A 16,145-nucleotide genomic window follows, 5' to 3' on the forward strand; every position below is an offset into this window, starting at 1 on the left:
TAAAGAAAAAAAAGAAAAGAAATTCTATAAGTAAGATCGTAAGTATTAACTTACGATCAAGAATGTTAGTTTAGAAAATTAAAATGACTCACCATGAAAACCATGAACCTTGATTGCAGGTTGGCGTTCCCGATGTAAGTCAGTCACTGCACTCGCCCGTTTACTATTCGCTCCCTTTCTCTACTTCCGATCGTTTTCCTCTACTTGAAGATGTCTATTGTTACACTTTTCACTCCCGAAAAGATCGATTGATAGATCTCGCGTGAGACAAATTCTAATCGCGACTGTAATTATTCTAATTCGCTAAATTATTCAAACGAAAAGTTAATTATTGTTAGCACAATCGTTTGTCCTTTGTGATAAGAAGAGAAAAAGAAAGGACGGAAATGCGAGTAAATTGAGAAATATTTTTTTCTCTTGTTATTTTTTCTTTTTTTTTTTGTTTTTTGTTTTTTGTTTGTTTGTTTGCTTACGAAAACACGGTAATTAAAGAAAAAACAAAATTCACTCGCGCTTCGATTCGATGATACGAATTCTCTAATCACGTTAGTGTTTCACAGTCACCAAGAATATGTGGATAACAAATCACTTACTAATTCAACTAGCTAAGTAACATATTAATTAGTTACAAATAGAGATACATCTTCTTCATCCCTGGCATCCGATTGGCATGTTGGCTCGAATATTGTGGTCCTTGGATCACCTGAAAAAAAAAACCAAATATAATTAGACGCTGTTCTACATAACATAGACGAAATCTTACGACCGACTAAATTGTTCTTAACACTAAACGTATCATAATTGATCAAATGGGGACAATTATAAAATTTTGATCAGAATTTTTGTATATTCAATGAGTCCAGAATTCTTAATATGCATAAATGTGATATTTTTTATTATACAGTACATATATCATAAAATATATTACTTTTTGAAGATGGAGTAGAAATAGATATACATAAAGCATCTGTACGTTTAATGTTAAAAAAAAATACAAGAATACGTATAAACAAATTTTATATAACATTGTTTTATTTAAGATCATTCGAAGGAGGAAACGAAGATCATGCAAAAATAAGAGATAAAAAGAATAAGAATAATAAGAAGAAGCAAAAGAAAAGAAAGAAAAAGATAAAAAATACGTGACGGATCGGACAAAATAATGAGACGAGTGCAATGTTGTCTCTTTTTCTCTTTCTATCTAAAGTAGGGCGCGGTCAAGTATAGAGGGCCGGGCCCATGACGCACCCGGTCTTTATTTAAATCATTCGATCCGTCACGCCGTAATCGATTAGCGCTAATAGCCGGGGAAATAGAGTCGAGCGTAGCTTCGAGACGCGGTTGCCCGTTCATGATAGAAAGAGAAGATAAAATAGCGGCAATATCGATACAAACGTATCGATAGACGCAACCGAGTTAAAGGATTAGATTCGGTAAATCGATGCTCGCTAGCTTCCTAGACATCTTCCTTCGAAGTTTAGTCTTGTTGAAAGGCGAGCATGCTCGTTGAATTTTCTTCTCTATGATCTAATATATTATCGAAAGGAGATCGTTTCATAGAATACTACGTTTCTATTGGTAAGAAAATCTTAGAAATAAAGAAAGAGAGAGAGAGAGATATATATATTTATACATGCAAATATGTATGTATCTGTGTGTGTATGAATGTGTACAAATAACTTCAACGAACGATCTAGAGAGACTAGACGAGATGTTATTTCATCCACCTCCGCGTGGCAACGTGGACTGTCTGTAGAGTGCGAATAAAAATGGCCATCGTACTTTGAAAGTGCACTTTCACGGCACGTTTCTCGTAACGGCAACCCTTGCAATACGTAATACAACCGAACGGTTCTACGCAAAGTATCGGCATACGTGGATAGATATAAGTACGTATATAGAGATATCGAGCCGGTTACTTTCGTATCAAAAGCACGAGCACGCTTGTGTGTTAGACTGAGCGTAAGAGCGCGTTAAGAAAAATGTGGATAATTGTATACTAAACGAGTCCACCTACATTACGATTCTATGTGCCATATTGGCTTCAAAGTATGCGAGTCAACGCCAAAATACAACTTACTGACTATTTTTCCGTCTCTTTCTTTTTTTTTTTTTTTTTTTTTTTTTGTTAATTTTATTTCCCGTACGACAAACGTCCGGTAAATATCATTTGTATATTAGATATTCTCAACTTACATATGTACAAGTTCATTCGTTCGACGAACCGAATGATGAGGAATACATTATTTATTTCCACGTGCTCGGTGAACTATGCCCTTTAAATTGTCCATATGTTGAAACTTAATCTTTATGAAGAATTCAAGAAACACCGTGTTGTACGATCGTACATTCGGACGAGTAAACTTTTTCTCTCTGTCTCTCTCTCTCTCTCTCTCTCTCTATCTATCTCTTTCTCGTACTTCTACGACGATAAACGCAAATTTTCCCCGTGTATAGTATATAAGTATAGACCTAGTGGTAGTGTACTATAAGTTCAAACTATAATAAAAGTTTTATTATTCCGGTGGAACGGAAAAAATGCTACGATTAGAATCGACCTCGTGCCTCGAGTACTTTGTTGCGATGTCGATGAACTACAAGAGAGAAAAAGAAACAGAGAAAGAGAGAAGAAAATTCTTCTTTATCGTCCAAATTTCTTAAACAAATCTAAAAAAAAAAAAATCAAGTGCAGTGCCAAAGAAAGTAAGAGAAAGAGGGAGAAAGAAAAGCAATAGAAAGAAAAGGAAAGTCGAATGGAAAGCATTAGAAATTCTACAAAGTGTCACGAATCCTGCTCGATTAACATATCTCCTAATTAGAAACAGCAACATTCTTAAGAGTTGCCGACGATCTAAACAAAGTTTCAAACTTGTCTAGCGAATCTCACGAGAAACGAGAAGTTTGTTTAGCACGATCGTCCCTCGACATCTGTGAAGCACGTACACTCGTTCTTCACGATCGACGCCGAGTCTGCCCATCGATGGACCGATGGAACGCGTTAATTGAGTTGCACGTAGAGAGAATACATCTCGGTACTGACGACCAACCGAATTCTTTACAGTTACAGTATATGTATCTTTCTTTTTTTTTTTTGCACTTTATTTTTTTTTTTCAACCGACACACATGAACTATTAGTCAACGATTTAACGAACAACAAAAAAATCTACTTCGCTAGTACGAATTTTAAAAGAGACAAACATAACTACTCTTTTTAAGTAATTAAATTAATTAATAAATTGAAAAAAGAATGAAATAATGTCTATTGAAACATAATCGTAAATCGCGACGATAGATAACAGTGTCATTGATCGAAACTACTTCGCTATCTCTTTATTGAGATCCCACGAATCTCAAGCGGTAAGCCACCAGGACTCTCAAGTTTCGTTAGTTGACCGGCTAGCGATTGAATTAACAAGTTTTATGGACATTAATGAACGCGATTGCAAGTACGAGGTTAGGTTAGTCGAGTCAAGAAAGAGGAACACACGATTCCACCTAACAGAGGAAACAGAACGCAGCTATCTTTCTATCTATCTATCCATCTATCGATATATCAATCGATCCGATTTACCGTAGCTCGTTTCATAGTAAGACTGACACATCGGTGACCGATAAAGCAAACCGAAGGCGTCGAAATCGTAATCGATTGATCGATCTTGATCTTAAATCATGAAAGATTGAAAGGGAGGACGAGCCGCACGAGGACTAACATGCCACAGTGTTGACTATTACGCGAAACGACTTTCCACTTAAAGATTGTACCTTACACCACTTGGACTCCCTATACTCTGGACTTTTAATTGAAAGGTTACGAAAGCATCGTAGTTTAATGAACATCGATAACGAACTGATTTAACGAGATAGGTGTATACAGTACTTGATAAGAAAATAAAATAAATAAATGAATAAATATATAGATCGGTTTTCCGTCCGATGAAAATGTTCTATATTGATCTATTTATCTTCTCTAAGAAAATGAACGTGAAAAAAGAAAAACACGTGACTCGTATACCAACATTCATATACATTCAAGATAGATACATCTATACACGCATCTACTAATATCTTATATTAGATAAATATTAACACGATAAAAAATAATAATAAAGTAAAAAAGAGGTCTCAAATAGAAAAGTTAAATATAGAATAATAAAGATAATTAGACCGTATAAGTGTAACTATGGAGTAAAATTGTAAGAGAATGGCTCGCCGGGGTCCACGTGGTTGCATGCTCGCGCGTAGGATGGCCACCACAGCTGAGTATAAATACACGCTCTTCTATAGCTCTTTATGAATGGAGGAGCACGCGTGCGCGACCACTGGAACGCTGCTCGTACGAGCAGCGAAAGTGACCTGCTCTCTAGGCTCTCTACCTACCTACCTGTTTTAGTGCGAAGGCGATACAGAAATCGGTAATACGCGCTCGCTCGCTCGCTTACTCGCACACTTGCTCACGTGAGCTACCTTAGAACTGCTCTGGATAATTGCGGAGCAAGGTGGACGCGTCAGGAGTGCACTGCTCGACCGCCAGTGGCGGCGAGTGTGAAACGCTCCGCAGGGTGCCACGAATGCCGATCAAACGCAATTTCTCTCGGAAGAAGAAGAAGAAGAAGAAGGAGGAAGAGAAGGAAGAGGAAGAAGAAGAGAAGATCAAACGCGAGAAAGAAATAACCTTTTATTTAACTCTTTTTATATATATTAAAGAAATGTAGGTATTTTACGACTAGAGAAGGGAAGTTGATGGACGAACGATAAATGATTCTGTGTTTGTGTATGTGTGTGTGTGTGTGTGTGTGTGTGTTTAGTATGTGCCAAGAAAAAACTTTGATTTCTCGACTGTGCTGGGAAATAATTTAACGATCAAACGTATTGCACGTAGAAGGATTGTTATCCATGTCGCTAATAGTTGTACTAACGACCTAAAGTTTCCGTTAGGAGAATCAGTACGATTATAACCCCACACGTAATAATCGTTCATCATCCACTAGCATTGAAAGTAAATGGTTTACTCGGTGTCGAAACATTGATACCAATAACGTTAATAAACTAAGTTTAACGAGTAATATACTCGAGAATTACGAGCGTATACTCGTAATTTCTATTTCGAATTGGAAGTTTCTCAGATTGTATTATTGTATCGGTCTTAGATGAAGAAAATGATTCTCAAGGAGTTAGGAATTATCATGTAAGTACCTATATCAAGAAGATCATGAGGTTTTTAGTCGTTAACAAGAAATCACATCAAGAAACATCTCGCTTACGATGGACGACGATTGCTAAATCAAAATCGTTCCAAATTGGAAGCTGCCGAATGAATAATGAAGTGAGAAGGTAACTGGGCACGCTTCGGAACAGTTCGTCCTACACCATCGATCACTGCCTATCTTTTCTTCGTCATTTATTTTCTTTTTCCCTCTTCTCCTCTCTGCTTTCCACTGCTCTTCCTCCTTCTTCTTATTATTGGCAATCGCAAATCTTCTAATTCGATCAATCGATTCGTAGTTCGAAAATGATGCCATTAGTCGATTTACTCTCGTCGATGGATCCATCAGAAGCGTGGCAAACGATAGACCAGTCGTTTGCCAACTACATCGTTTCTATACTTACCCATATTACATCGAGATGCCATTTTCGCAATTAACCTCAGCGAAAGGATTGCGTAATCTTTAGCGGCCATTTCGTCCGCTTATCACGCTTCAGCTCGATTAATTAATTTAATTGCGCCCCATAAATAACCATCGTTCGATCGGCACGTTAGAAAGTCGACAAGCACGAAAGGCTTGAGTTCTCCAAGGTGCCAATTATGCGTCGATATAGCTCACTCGAATTTCGCGCTATTCATCGATTACCTGGATGAGACCGCGACTTTCCGACTCTTTGCTGGCGCTCGAACGCTCTCCAATCACACCGATAAATCACTCTTATCCCTACTACTCAAATCTATCTAAAGAGTGTGTTCCTCCAACTCTAGAAGACTCTATTCGAGTATAAAATTGGATTTCAAATGCGTATCTACTATTCAAGGATGTCAGTCTTTTTATTTTTATCTTTATGTTTCTTTTTCGGTCATTTTTCTTTCTATATAAACGAAGAATCCATTCAACAGTGCAATGTAATTTAACGTAACGAGTATAATTATATGTTACGACAATGATTTAGAAAAAATATTAATATAGTTTATCAGATTTTTCTCTAATTGTTAAAAACGAATAAAGCAAAAGGAAAAACACGGTCGAATTTCGTCATGGACATCTCGTAGGAAATAAGCGCAAAACTTTCTCTCTCTCTCTCTCTCATCTCCTTCGACAAACAAACAAAACGGCCACTGCTTTACATGAAAATGCGATAACGCTACGACGCGGTCACGATGCAAAAGTCTGCTGAACAAGAAGGCGAGAGAAGGCATTAATAAACTCCTTCTGTTCGTGGACGTACGCGCTCGTGGACGCATTGACATTAATTTGAAACGTGTCCAACCTGAGATCTTATCGATTTATTTCGAAAGTCTTGCGCATATGTGGAAACCCGGAGATACGCTCTCTGTGTGACGTTTACACATCTATATATATATATATGTAGAAATGTATAAGTATGAAAGAGAAAATACAACGAGCCCTTCGTCGAATATTACAAATACAAAAAAGAAATTATTCTAAGAGAAAATACAACATTTATTATTTTTCTATTTACGACATAATTATGAAATATTTGAATGCTTTAAAAGATCCATACATCCATATACATAAATGTGTGTGTGTATGTGTGTGCGCATTATGAAGTATCCTTCAAAAGAACTTCTTCTTATTAGTATGCGTAACGTTAGAAGATTAGGTATGCATTCACTTTTCTTACTTTTGTATCAAAGATTTTAACGTTTGTCAAGAAAGAATAAAAATTAATGAGATGATTTTAGGTCGAAGGATTGCGACAGGTATCAAATAAGTATCTCATTTCTATGTATTTCCGTAAAGTATAGAAAGGAATCAAAAAACTGAGATACAAAATACGTATAAGCCTCTTTAACTAAAAAACTAACTCTACTGAATATTCGAAGAAGTTGCGTTAGGACAAATTTATGATGACCGTAAGCATATTTTCAAAATTATTCGAAAAACCGTTCACTAATATAAAATGATAATATAAAATTGAATTAAAAAGAAAGGGAAAAGGACGTTTCTTTAATAACACATGTATAGCTATCAAATCAAATATACACATAGTCTTTATTTGACTTGCATAAAGATGTTCGAAAACGAGATCTAATTTAATTGCGTGCCCATTTGAAATACGTATACGACATCGTTATCCCCATTCACGGTTGATTTAAATCAAGAACATGATACGCTTCGGCCTTTCTAAACACGCTCGAAGTATGTTCGTTCGAGCGTGCGTTCAATAAGTCGCATTATGGGCCGAATTAAAGGTACAATGCTGCTTGAATTTTAGCATGTCATGCTTAACTCCAGGCGTTTCGATCGACCACTCGAACTACTACTATATACATACGTACATAAATAAAAAGGAAGAAGAGTAGTTATAATCCAAAGAGATTAACGTGCTTATGAATCTGCGTGAAAAAGAAAAAAGGATTCTGGAATAATCGTTTAAGAGAGAGAAAGAAAAAGGGATAGAGGGAAAGATCAACGTCGATTCGTTAATTCGTACATACGATTTATATATATATTTATATATACATGTATATATAATATACCATATAATAATATATGTATAAATACACATATATGTAGATGTTCGATCGCGTGGGCGCAATGTTTTCAAAGAAAACGACCTCGAGGTGGTATTCCTGCCGTTAGACGAGGAGGAAATATCTCGTTAAATGTATAACTCGAGGCCCTAAGTAGGAGCATCGAAGCGAGGAGGAGAAGAGTAGGTAGCACACTGAAGCGTATCGTTTATGACAGCTAACGCATCGATCGAGATACCATTCTCTCTCTCTCTCTCTCTCTCTCTTTCTCTTTCTCTCTTTCTCCGGCAACTTTTTATTAACTTTTCCATCATCAACAACGTCCACTCGCATTTTCTTTCTTATTTCATTCTCTTATCTTTTCTTCGGTCAGCATCAACGATGGCAGTAGTAGTAGTAGTAGCAGTAGTAGTAGTAATAGTAGTAACGCAGCAACACCGACAGCAAGCAACAACAACAACAAGCAACATCGGCGGCAAGTTTGTAAGCGTTCATTTCATTTTATCGCCGACCCATTGAGCTTTTTACAACACGTTGTAGCACATACATTCTTCAAGGAGTCTTCTCAAATCCAATATACCTGTATCCTCTGTCTTCTATTAAAGCAAAATGATTTTACCCTCATGGGATATATGGTACAAGCTGAGATAACAGTCCCTTTCTCGCATAGAGAGATATCGAAGAAAATGAAAGTGAATAAAAGAGAAGTTTATCTTTTTCCTTTCTTTTATAATTTGCTAAATAATTTTTTTCTAACGCTCATGAAAAATCAGATAAGATCATCTTATTTATTCATATATTTTTTCTTCCCCTTCCCATAATAGTATAACAACGGCCAATTAAAAGAACGCTAGAGTGGATTTGTCCAAATCCGGAACACAGTAGGCCTTTCGCAATACCATCCTCGCAATAGGCTATGGCTATTTTGCATGGAATTATTCAGAACTTATTCTTGCGCACTGCCGGCTTCCGTTCACCCGAGAGATCACCGAGCTCTCCTCTTATCGCTCCGTCCGATCCTCGTTGAAGTCGGTAGAACGATAATGAAAGACCTGCTTATAAGAGAGAAAGAAAGAAAGAGAGAAAGGAAGAGAGAAAGAGAGGAGAAAACGCACTAGTCTTGTACCGGTCAGTCCAGCAAGAATAGCAATAGGTACCTACAACGCCTTAGCGTCTTTACTGCTTGCACTAAAACCGACCTATTCGCACGTATTCGTTGCACCGGTAATGAGGAACGTAGTTAGAACTATTATGCGATGACGTGTAAATAGCAGCCGGTATACACAATACCTTCTCGAGGAAAGAGAGACCCCGTTCCTCTTGCTTTTATCTTTTCAAAGCTAAAAAGAAAGAAACATGTATATATTCTATCGTGACACCCAACTTAGCTTGAAGTTGTTCTTCTTAAGAACGATTCGATTATACGACCTATACTTATTGTTATTGAATGTTAGAAAGAAATAGAGTTAAAGAGGATATAAGATAGAAATAGAGAGAAAGAAAGAGACAACTATCTAATACCCGATACTACCTTCTCGTTAAGATAAATCATCGCTCCTATTGAACGTCCTCGAGCTTTATGCTGTTGCACTAGGACGAATTAATGGAAGAAAAGGAAGAAGAAGAAGAAGAAGATGTTCCAGACAAACTCGTAAAGGTCTCTTCTTCTATTCTGCAATTAGTTATAATAAGATACACGACAACTCAATTATTTACCTTGAATAATATAATCTCGTATCTCCTGGTACAAATACTTTCGATAATTTCGCTAGAAATTTTTCTACCTGTCAAAGAAAATAATTATTTGCAATTTTTCTTATCTTCCTTTTCTTATGAATATTTATTTATCATAGGTTTTTTTTTTGTCGCGATACGATACGATTGAAAATCTAAAACTTTCAACGTAAGAAAGTATGAACAAGTGGAGGAAAATGAAAGACACGAGTCACCTCGATAGTTCATCACTGAAATAGTTGAAAACTTTCGGTTACAGAACGAGCGAAGGATAATCGAAACGAATACCGGGGACAAGATATTGAACGGTAGCCGTCAGCGTGCGATCCCATTAGCCCGCATTGTATGCTAATGAGCGGTTGTCGCCTCTGATCCGAGCTTATATCGCGTTATATCGCTTTCTCACAGTGCTTCTCATTCTATCTGAAAAGATAAACAATATGTTCCTCTCCCTTACAGATATTTTCTTCCATATGAGTATATAGAAATACACATATCTTCTGTTCTCATATAATCATCAATTATAAAAACTTGAAGACGAATTTATATTACAAAAATCTAAATAAATAGGTTACTCTGAAGGAAGGGCCTATGCAAAATTCATTGTTAAAAGTTTGCAGTATGTAACATAAGCCTTTCCTCCAAATATCCATTAAACTATTGGATCAAAAGTAACGATATGTTAATCCAGTTAATAGATTGATATTATATTATCTTGAAATACTTGTTGATATTGGTCGAACCAGAAGTGGACAATTACGGAGGAAGTTAATCTCACAGCAGATCGAGAGTTACAAATCGATCGAGGATAGGCTACTACTACTACTCGCGTGCTACGAGAACTACGAACCAGTTTTCTCTGGTACGCGCGATAGTGGGCGATTAAAACGTCTTTCCTTCTCGAGATTAACGTCGGAAGTCGAGCGCGGACAAAATCAGGGACGCCTAGGCGTTGTCACTCGGCTCAGCGAACCCGATATACGAGTCGTGTCGACATAATTATGCTACGCGCCGTCAGGTAGATGAAGCCGATACGAACATGGGACCGTTTAAGCGCCTTTAGAAGCATAAATAATCCTATTAAACGTGTCACTGCCTGTGTCAACAATCTGACAGCCAACAAGATAGGAGGCTGCTTCGACGAACCTGAGCTGCTCCTAAAGACCACGTGCTATTTCTCTATCTCTCATTTTATTTCTCTTTCTCTTTTTATCTCAAAAACTCATCATCGTCATCATTTAAGAGTAGCTTAAATATTTGGACCATTGCCTACAAATATATTCCACTTGTTATCCTAGACAATTAAGCCATCTGTTCTACAACTATTTTCGAATACAACAAATATCTACTATTTTTGTAGACAATAGAAAAATATTTTAAATACAAAATTGTCATCGCGTTAATTTTATGAATAACATTATCGATCGCCTGAAATATCGAATGAAATTTAAGTAAACAATTAGCACGATGATTTGATCAGTAATAGATCTCATTTAACTGATTTTGTGCTAGTCGATCTCGATAGAAATGTGATCTCATGGATGCACATGCGACCGCTTGATAGATCGTATATACGAGAGACAAATTATGAGAGGAGAAATGGATGATCGAAGTTTGTCAATGTAGCATAGGTTGTTTAATGAAACACTTAACGGGCGGGTCGTTCATTAATCAAATGGAATGCGCAAGGTGCGTAGTTACATAGCTATGTGTCGCACCGATTATAAATTTCTCTTCTTTCTCCCTCTCCTACTCCCTCCTTCTCTCTCACTCTCTCTCTCTCTCTCCATCTATCTATCTATCTATTTATCTATCTATCTATCTATCTATCTATCTATGTGTCTCTTCCTTCGTTTCTCTTTAGAGTCACTGAGCAAGTTAAAAGGCGCGAGAAGGAGACGCGGTTTAATATATCAGCTGATTTGACAGATAAGAAAGCCAAGTCTGAACTTTGAGGGACAATGATAATTCATCACAAAGTTACACTGGCGTCGCTTAATTAGGTGGTACTCAAATAGCCTGCGGCCGAGTTTAACGTGACTCTAACTCACGAAAAAAAAAGCTACGTTCTCATAGCCATTGGCTCGAAAGGTCGCGGCAATTGGGTCAGCAGAGATTAAAGCGCACGGTGGATAGTCAAAACCGTTAACGAGTGGAGGAACAATTCTTTTCTTCTTTCTTCAAACACCTTACACTCTTTATTTCTTTCTTTTTTTCGATTTCTTTATCTTATGATGCATTAACTCGTATTAATCTTATAAGCTTTGTTTTCACGTTCCGTTAAAATTTTCCTTTTAAATTCCATCGAAGGTGGGTTTATTAAATCCTTAATAAATACTGCAAACTATATCTCATATTTTATCTACGTGTTTCAACTAGCATGACTTTTAAAGAACTATAAAATTGAAAGCACGCAATTATCATCGCCTCGTACCAATACAACGTTTCTTTTCTTGGTGAAAAATCGTCAATCATTTGAGTTACCATTAAATCGGTCGACTGTATTGGTAGCAACTTTCAGTTCGTTGAGAAATAACGCGTCAAAATGTTTAACAGAAAATTTGTATGTTATTTTTATAACAGTTATATTTTATGTTAAAATTTCTGCAAAAAAAAAAAATGCAAACCAAAAATAAAATCAATCTTTGCGTTAAAACGCGTCATTTTTTACGACAACTAAAAAATCAGAATACTTTCTATAATCTATAACTTTTCAGATCTGCATGGAAAGAAAGCTTTGTCGCAAGTCCCGTCGTAAAATCAACAATTGCGAAGGAAGAAACAACTGGTATACCGACGAGTAAGAGGAACGCGACCAGCAAATGAAATAACTGCGACTGACTAATAACCCTTTTGCCTTGTCTTTCTCTTTCTCTCTCTTTCTTTCTCTCTCTATGCTATACGAATGCCACTGGAAAACGTTATTCATTTGGTAAAACCAAATTAAGAAGAGGTAACCGCAAATTAAGCCACGATATATCTATCGAGGAAGGACACCATTCGTGTCAATGCCCGGACACGTATTAACTCACTTACATATTTCTCTCTCTCTCTCTCTCTTTTTTACCTACGCAAAAAAGAAACGAATAACTGTATTTTTTATTTTTTTTGAGAGAGAAAAATATATAATTCTTTGGAAATGATGAAGAAATAATTCCAATATTGATTCATCGTTTTTGAGACAAAAGTAGTGGAATAGAGAAAAAAAGAAGTATAGGAATAAAAAATTGACAAGAAGAAGAAGAAGAAGAAGCGCATGAACGTCGATAAGACTATCACGGAATTCTACGGACGAGGACAGTGTTGGCTGGTTGCTCAAAGCGTCGCGTCACTTAAAGCCGGTTGCCGGTTTTCTTATCGGACGCTTTTCTACCTGCACTATACGGGCGACTGCTTATTTATTATCGATCGTGGTTACCGACGTATAGCGTTTATCAATAACCGCGTTACGCGTTTTCTTTTAACTCCTATTACCGCGTCTCTTTCACTTCCACGCTCTCGAGTAATTTGTTAAAAATAAAAAGAAAATAAAACATAGAAAATGAAAACATACCTACTGTTTAAAAAAACGATTTCATCTAAATTTTTTTTTATCAGATACAATATTATATATTGTAACACGTTGAACGTACAAAATCTTAATATTTTTCATGACAACCCGCTGTCACTTTAGCTTGTTAAAATGATGTTGTGTCGATGTTACAATCTATTGATTTTATGAACAAATATCATCGTGACGATGACGACGAGATTAATGCATGAATTTGAGAAGATTGTAATATGTTTGATAATACCGACCATCAGTCGCAACTTATCGTTTTCAAGTCGTATTTTCTAAATGCGATGAGTTACTTCGAGGGAGGAAGAAGGTAGATAGAAACTAAAGATCGATAGAAGTTCGTCGACCGTAAAAGCTCGTGGCGCGACTCTTGTTCGACTACTTGCAATTTTTTCTTATAACAAATTAAAAATCATTTTTCCACGCGTTAAAATAAAATCGATGATTTTACAAGAAAGAACGTAAATCGAAAAATAAAAACTAGACGAACTGATGTGAGACGATTCGAAAGAATCTAGTTCTTCCCGTAAAATTCGTCGAGTTCTCGTGAGAAACATGCGAGTAAGAGACTCCCCGTTCAACACAATAGAAACGATCGCACCTGTTTTCTCGTCCGGTAGCGCGCACATCCGGATACGTATCCTTGCTTAAAGCTTAATAAAAGACAAAAACATCAAGTAAAAAGAAAAAAAAATCCGACGGTCCTTTCGTAGAGCAGTAGGCGCACTTAAAACGTGAACGATCAGTGTTTAACGCACAAAGTCTCACTAATATTTTTACGAACGAACGAAGTGAAAACGATATAAAAAAATAAAAATAAAAAGAAAACAAAATAAAATACACTTTCGCGTGTAGGATTGATATAGATCGATGGATCGTAAGCGCACTCACCGGATCTTCCAATCAAGACGATTCCCGGAACACGATCCTCGGCCGTCTGTATTCGTTTAATCCGAGCAATGGCGTCGCTGTCATCGACTATCACAAACTTTCCGCGTGAGCGAGCAAAACGTCGTCGTCTTTGTCGCCGTCCTAATAGTAGCAAAGATAGTAGGGCTAATAGCAATAGAAGTAGTTATCATCGTGTTCACATGAACGAGGCACTGCACTACGAACGATCACACGTCTTTCTATCTTTCTTTCTTTATTTTTCTATTTATGGTGTCTATCTCTCGATTTCGATATTAGAGAAAATATACACGCGAGGGTCCCGACGATCGAGGCACCTTCAAGCGAGGCACGACTCGCGAAAGAGGGAAGAAGAATCCTCGATTGATTCTCAAAGAATATGACGAGGCTGATGAAGAATAATGAGAGAAGAAGAAAAAGAAGAGGAAGAAGAAGAAGGTGCAATTGCGCGCCCTCGATGAGGGCGTCTGCCTCTTCGTTTCTCCCACTGTTTTCTCTTTTCCTCTTTTTCTCTCTCTCTCTCTCTCTTTCTCTCTCTCTCTCTCTCTCTCTCTCGAGTGTCGCGCGTGCCAAAGTCTCTTTCTGGTCCGGGCGTGCGGAGAGAGAGAGAGAGAACGACGAGAAACGTGTGTTCTCGTGGCCGAGGTGGTCTTCTCGTTTCGATTTCGAGCGTAGCACGCCTCGCGACGCACTTCGGAACGGCGGCGTTGGCTCGTCGAACGCTCGCCGACGAGTTCGCGTGGCTCCACCGCCTCCTCCTCCTCCTCCTCCTCCACCTTTTCCTCCTCCTCCTCCTCTTCCACCTCCTCCTCCACCTTCTCCACCACCTTCTCCACCACCACCTTCCACCTCCTCCTCCCCCTCTCCTTCCTTCGTCCCCACCTCCACCTCCGCCTCCGCCTCCACCACTACCAGGAGGACAACCACCACCACCACTTGCACCACCACTGCCACTACTAGCAGCAGCAGCAGCAGCAGCACCAGCAGCAGCACCAGCACCAGCAGAAGCAGCACCAGCACCAGCAGCAGCAGCAGCAATAGCAGCAGCAGCAGCAGCAGCAACACCACCACCACTACTACTACTACTACTACTACTACTACTACCACCACCACCACCACCACCACCACTACTACCACTTACAGCACGCACCGCGCCGGCGACGACGCTCTTCGAGCACCGACCACCGCCGACTGCCGGCGTCGACGCTTTCTCGACGTATGCGCTCCTTCTCGGCGCGAGCGCCCCAGACATTACGTCCCTAGGGGACCTTCCGGCCGCATCTTCCGTCTCTCCACTGCCAACAGAGTTCAAAGAGCATTCACCACCTCCTCTCTTTCTTACAACCGTCGAGACGGCACACAGCCGAAGATCAGCTGATCGCCACGCGCTTCAAACTCTTTATCTCTCTCTCACTCCCTTTCTTGTTCCCTCTCTCGGTTTCCTATCCCTAAAGAAAATCACTGCATTCACATTCTCTCTCTCTCTCTCTCTTTCATTCGCTTTTTCTTTCTCTCCCTCTCTCTCTCTCTCTATTTCTCTATATAAATCTATCTAATTTCTTACTCTTCTGAAATGATTGACAGTTTGTATGCTTGTTTATCTCTTTGTAAAAAGAAATTTTCTATACACGATCTATCGTTTGGTGAGTGTCGTGTGTTGAGAGCACGAGCAAGAACCATCCGCTCGTCTCGACAGCCGGGCGTACACTGCCTTCCTCGATCACCGGTTGGTTCTCGATCCTCCGTCCAACTCTCCTCGATGGTGCGCGAGGCCGTTCGCCTGTATATCGGCCCTCCCGTATTTCTTCTCCTCGTCTTCTTATTACAACCAACACCGACCGACCGACCGACCGGTGGCTACGACTTAAGACTTTTTCCCTTTTTCCCCAGTTTAACCAATCGATCGTATCGATGCGTTATCATCAAGTCTCATCAAATTTGTCCACAAAAAAATCTTCTATCCCACCATAATTCGTGAATAAATTTTATTTTACATTTTAAAGTCGAAAAGTGATAAAAAAGAAACAAAAAAAGAAAAACAAACAAATCAATAAATATCGTATATTTATGTATAATTATTGTATTGCATTATAATCATATTATTTGCATCTTTACAACGGCTAAATCAATTTAATGTTCATATGATTTATTTCACACGGTTGAAAGATGGTGTTCGCGCATTGCGGTGTTTTTATCGAATATCTACCTATCTTTATCCTATACTATTTAGCAATGCA

The 16,145-nt window shown here is 38.3% G+C and overlaps 1 protein-coding gene across 1 annotated transcript in view; it reads right to left on the reverse strand.

Annotated features, from left to right (window-relative positions):
• Nucleotides 1-14,650, reverse strand: part of LOC107064699 (uncharacterized) — a 230,926-nt gene extending 216,276 nt beyond the window's left edge. Inside the window, exons 1-2 of the mRNA XM_089171330.1 lie at nt 13,891-14,650; nt 93-703 (exon numbers count right to left, since the gene is read on the reverse strand). Coding sequence (XP_089027456.1) covers nt 93-104 — 12 coding nt within the window. The 5' untranslated portion in view covers nt 105-703; nt 13,891-14,650. The remainder of the gene's footprint in view (nt 1-92; nt 704-13,890) is intronic.
• Nucleotides 14,651-16,145: the final 1,495 nt, after the last annotated feature.

Source organism: Polistes dominula, unplaced genomic scaffold, assembly GCF_049000335.1.
Source record: "Polistes dominula isolate Pdom_NZ unplaced genomic scaffold, Pdom_raw_medaka contig_31, whole genome shotgun sequence".
In the NCBI taxonomy this organism is placed as follows: domain Eukaryota; kingdom Metazoa; phylum Arthropoda; class Insecta; order Hymenoptera; family Vespidae; genus Polistes; species Polistes dominula.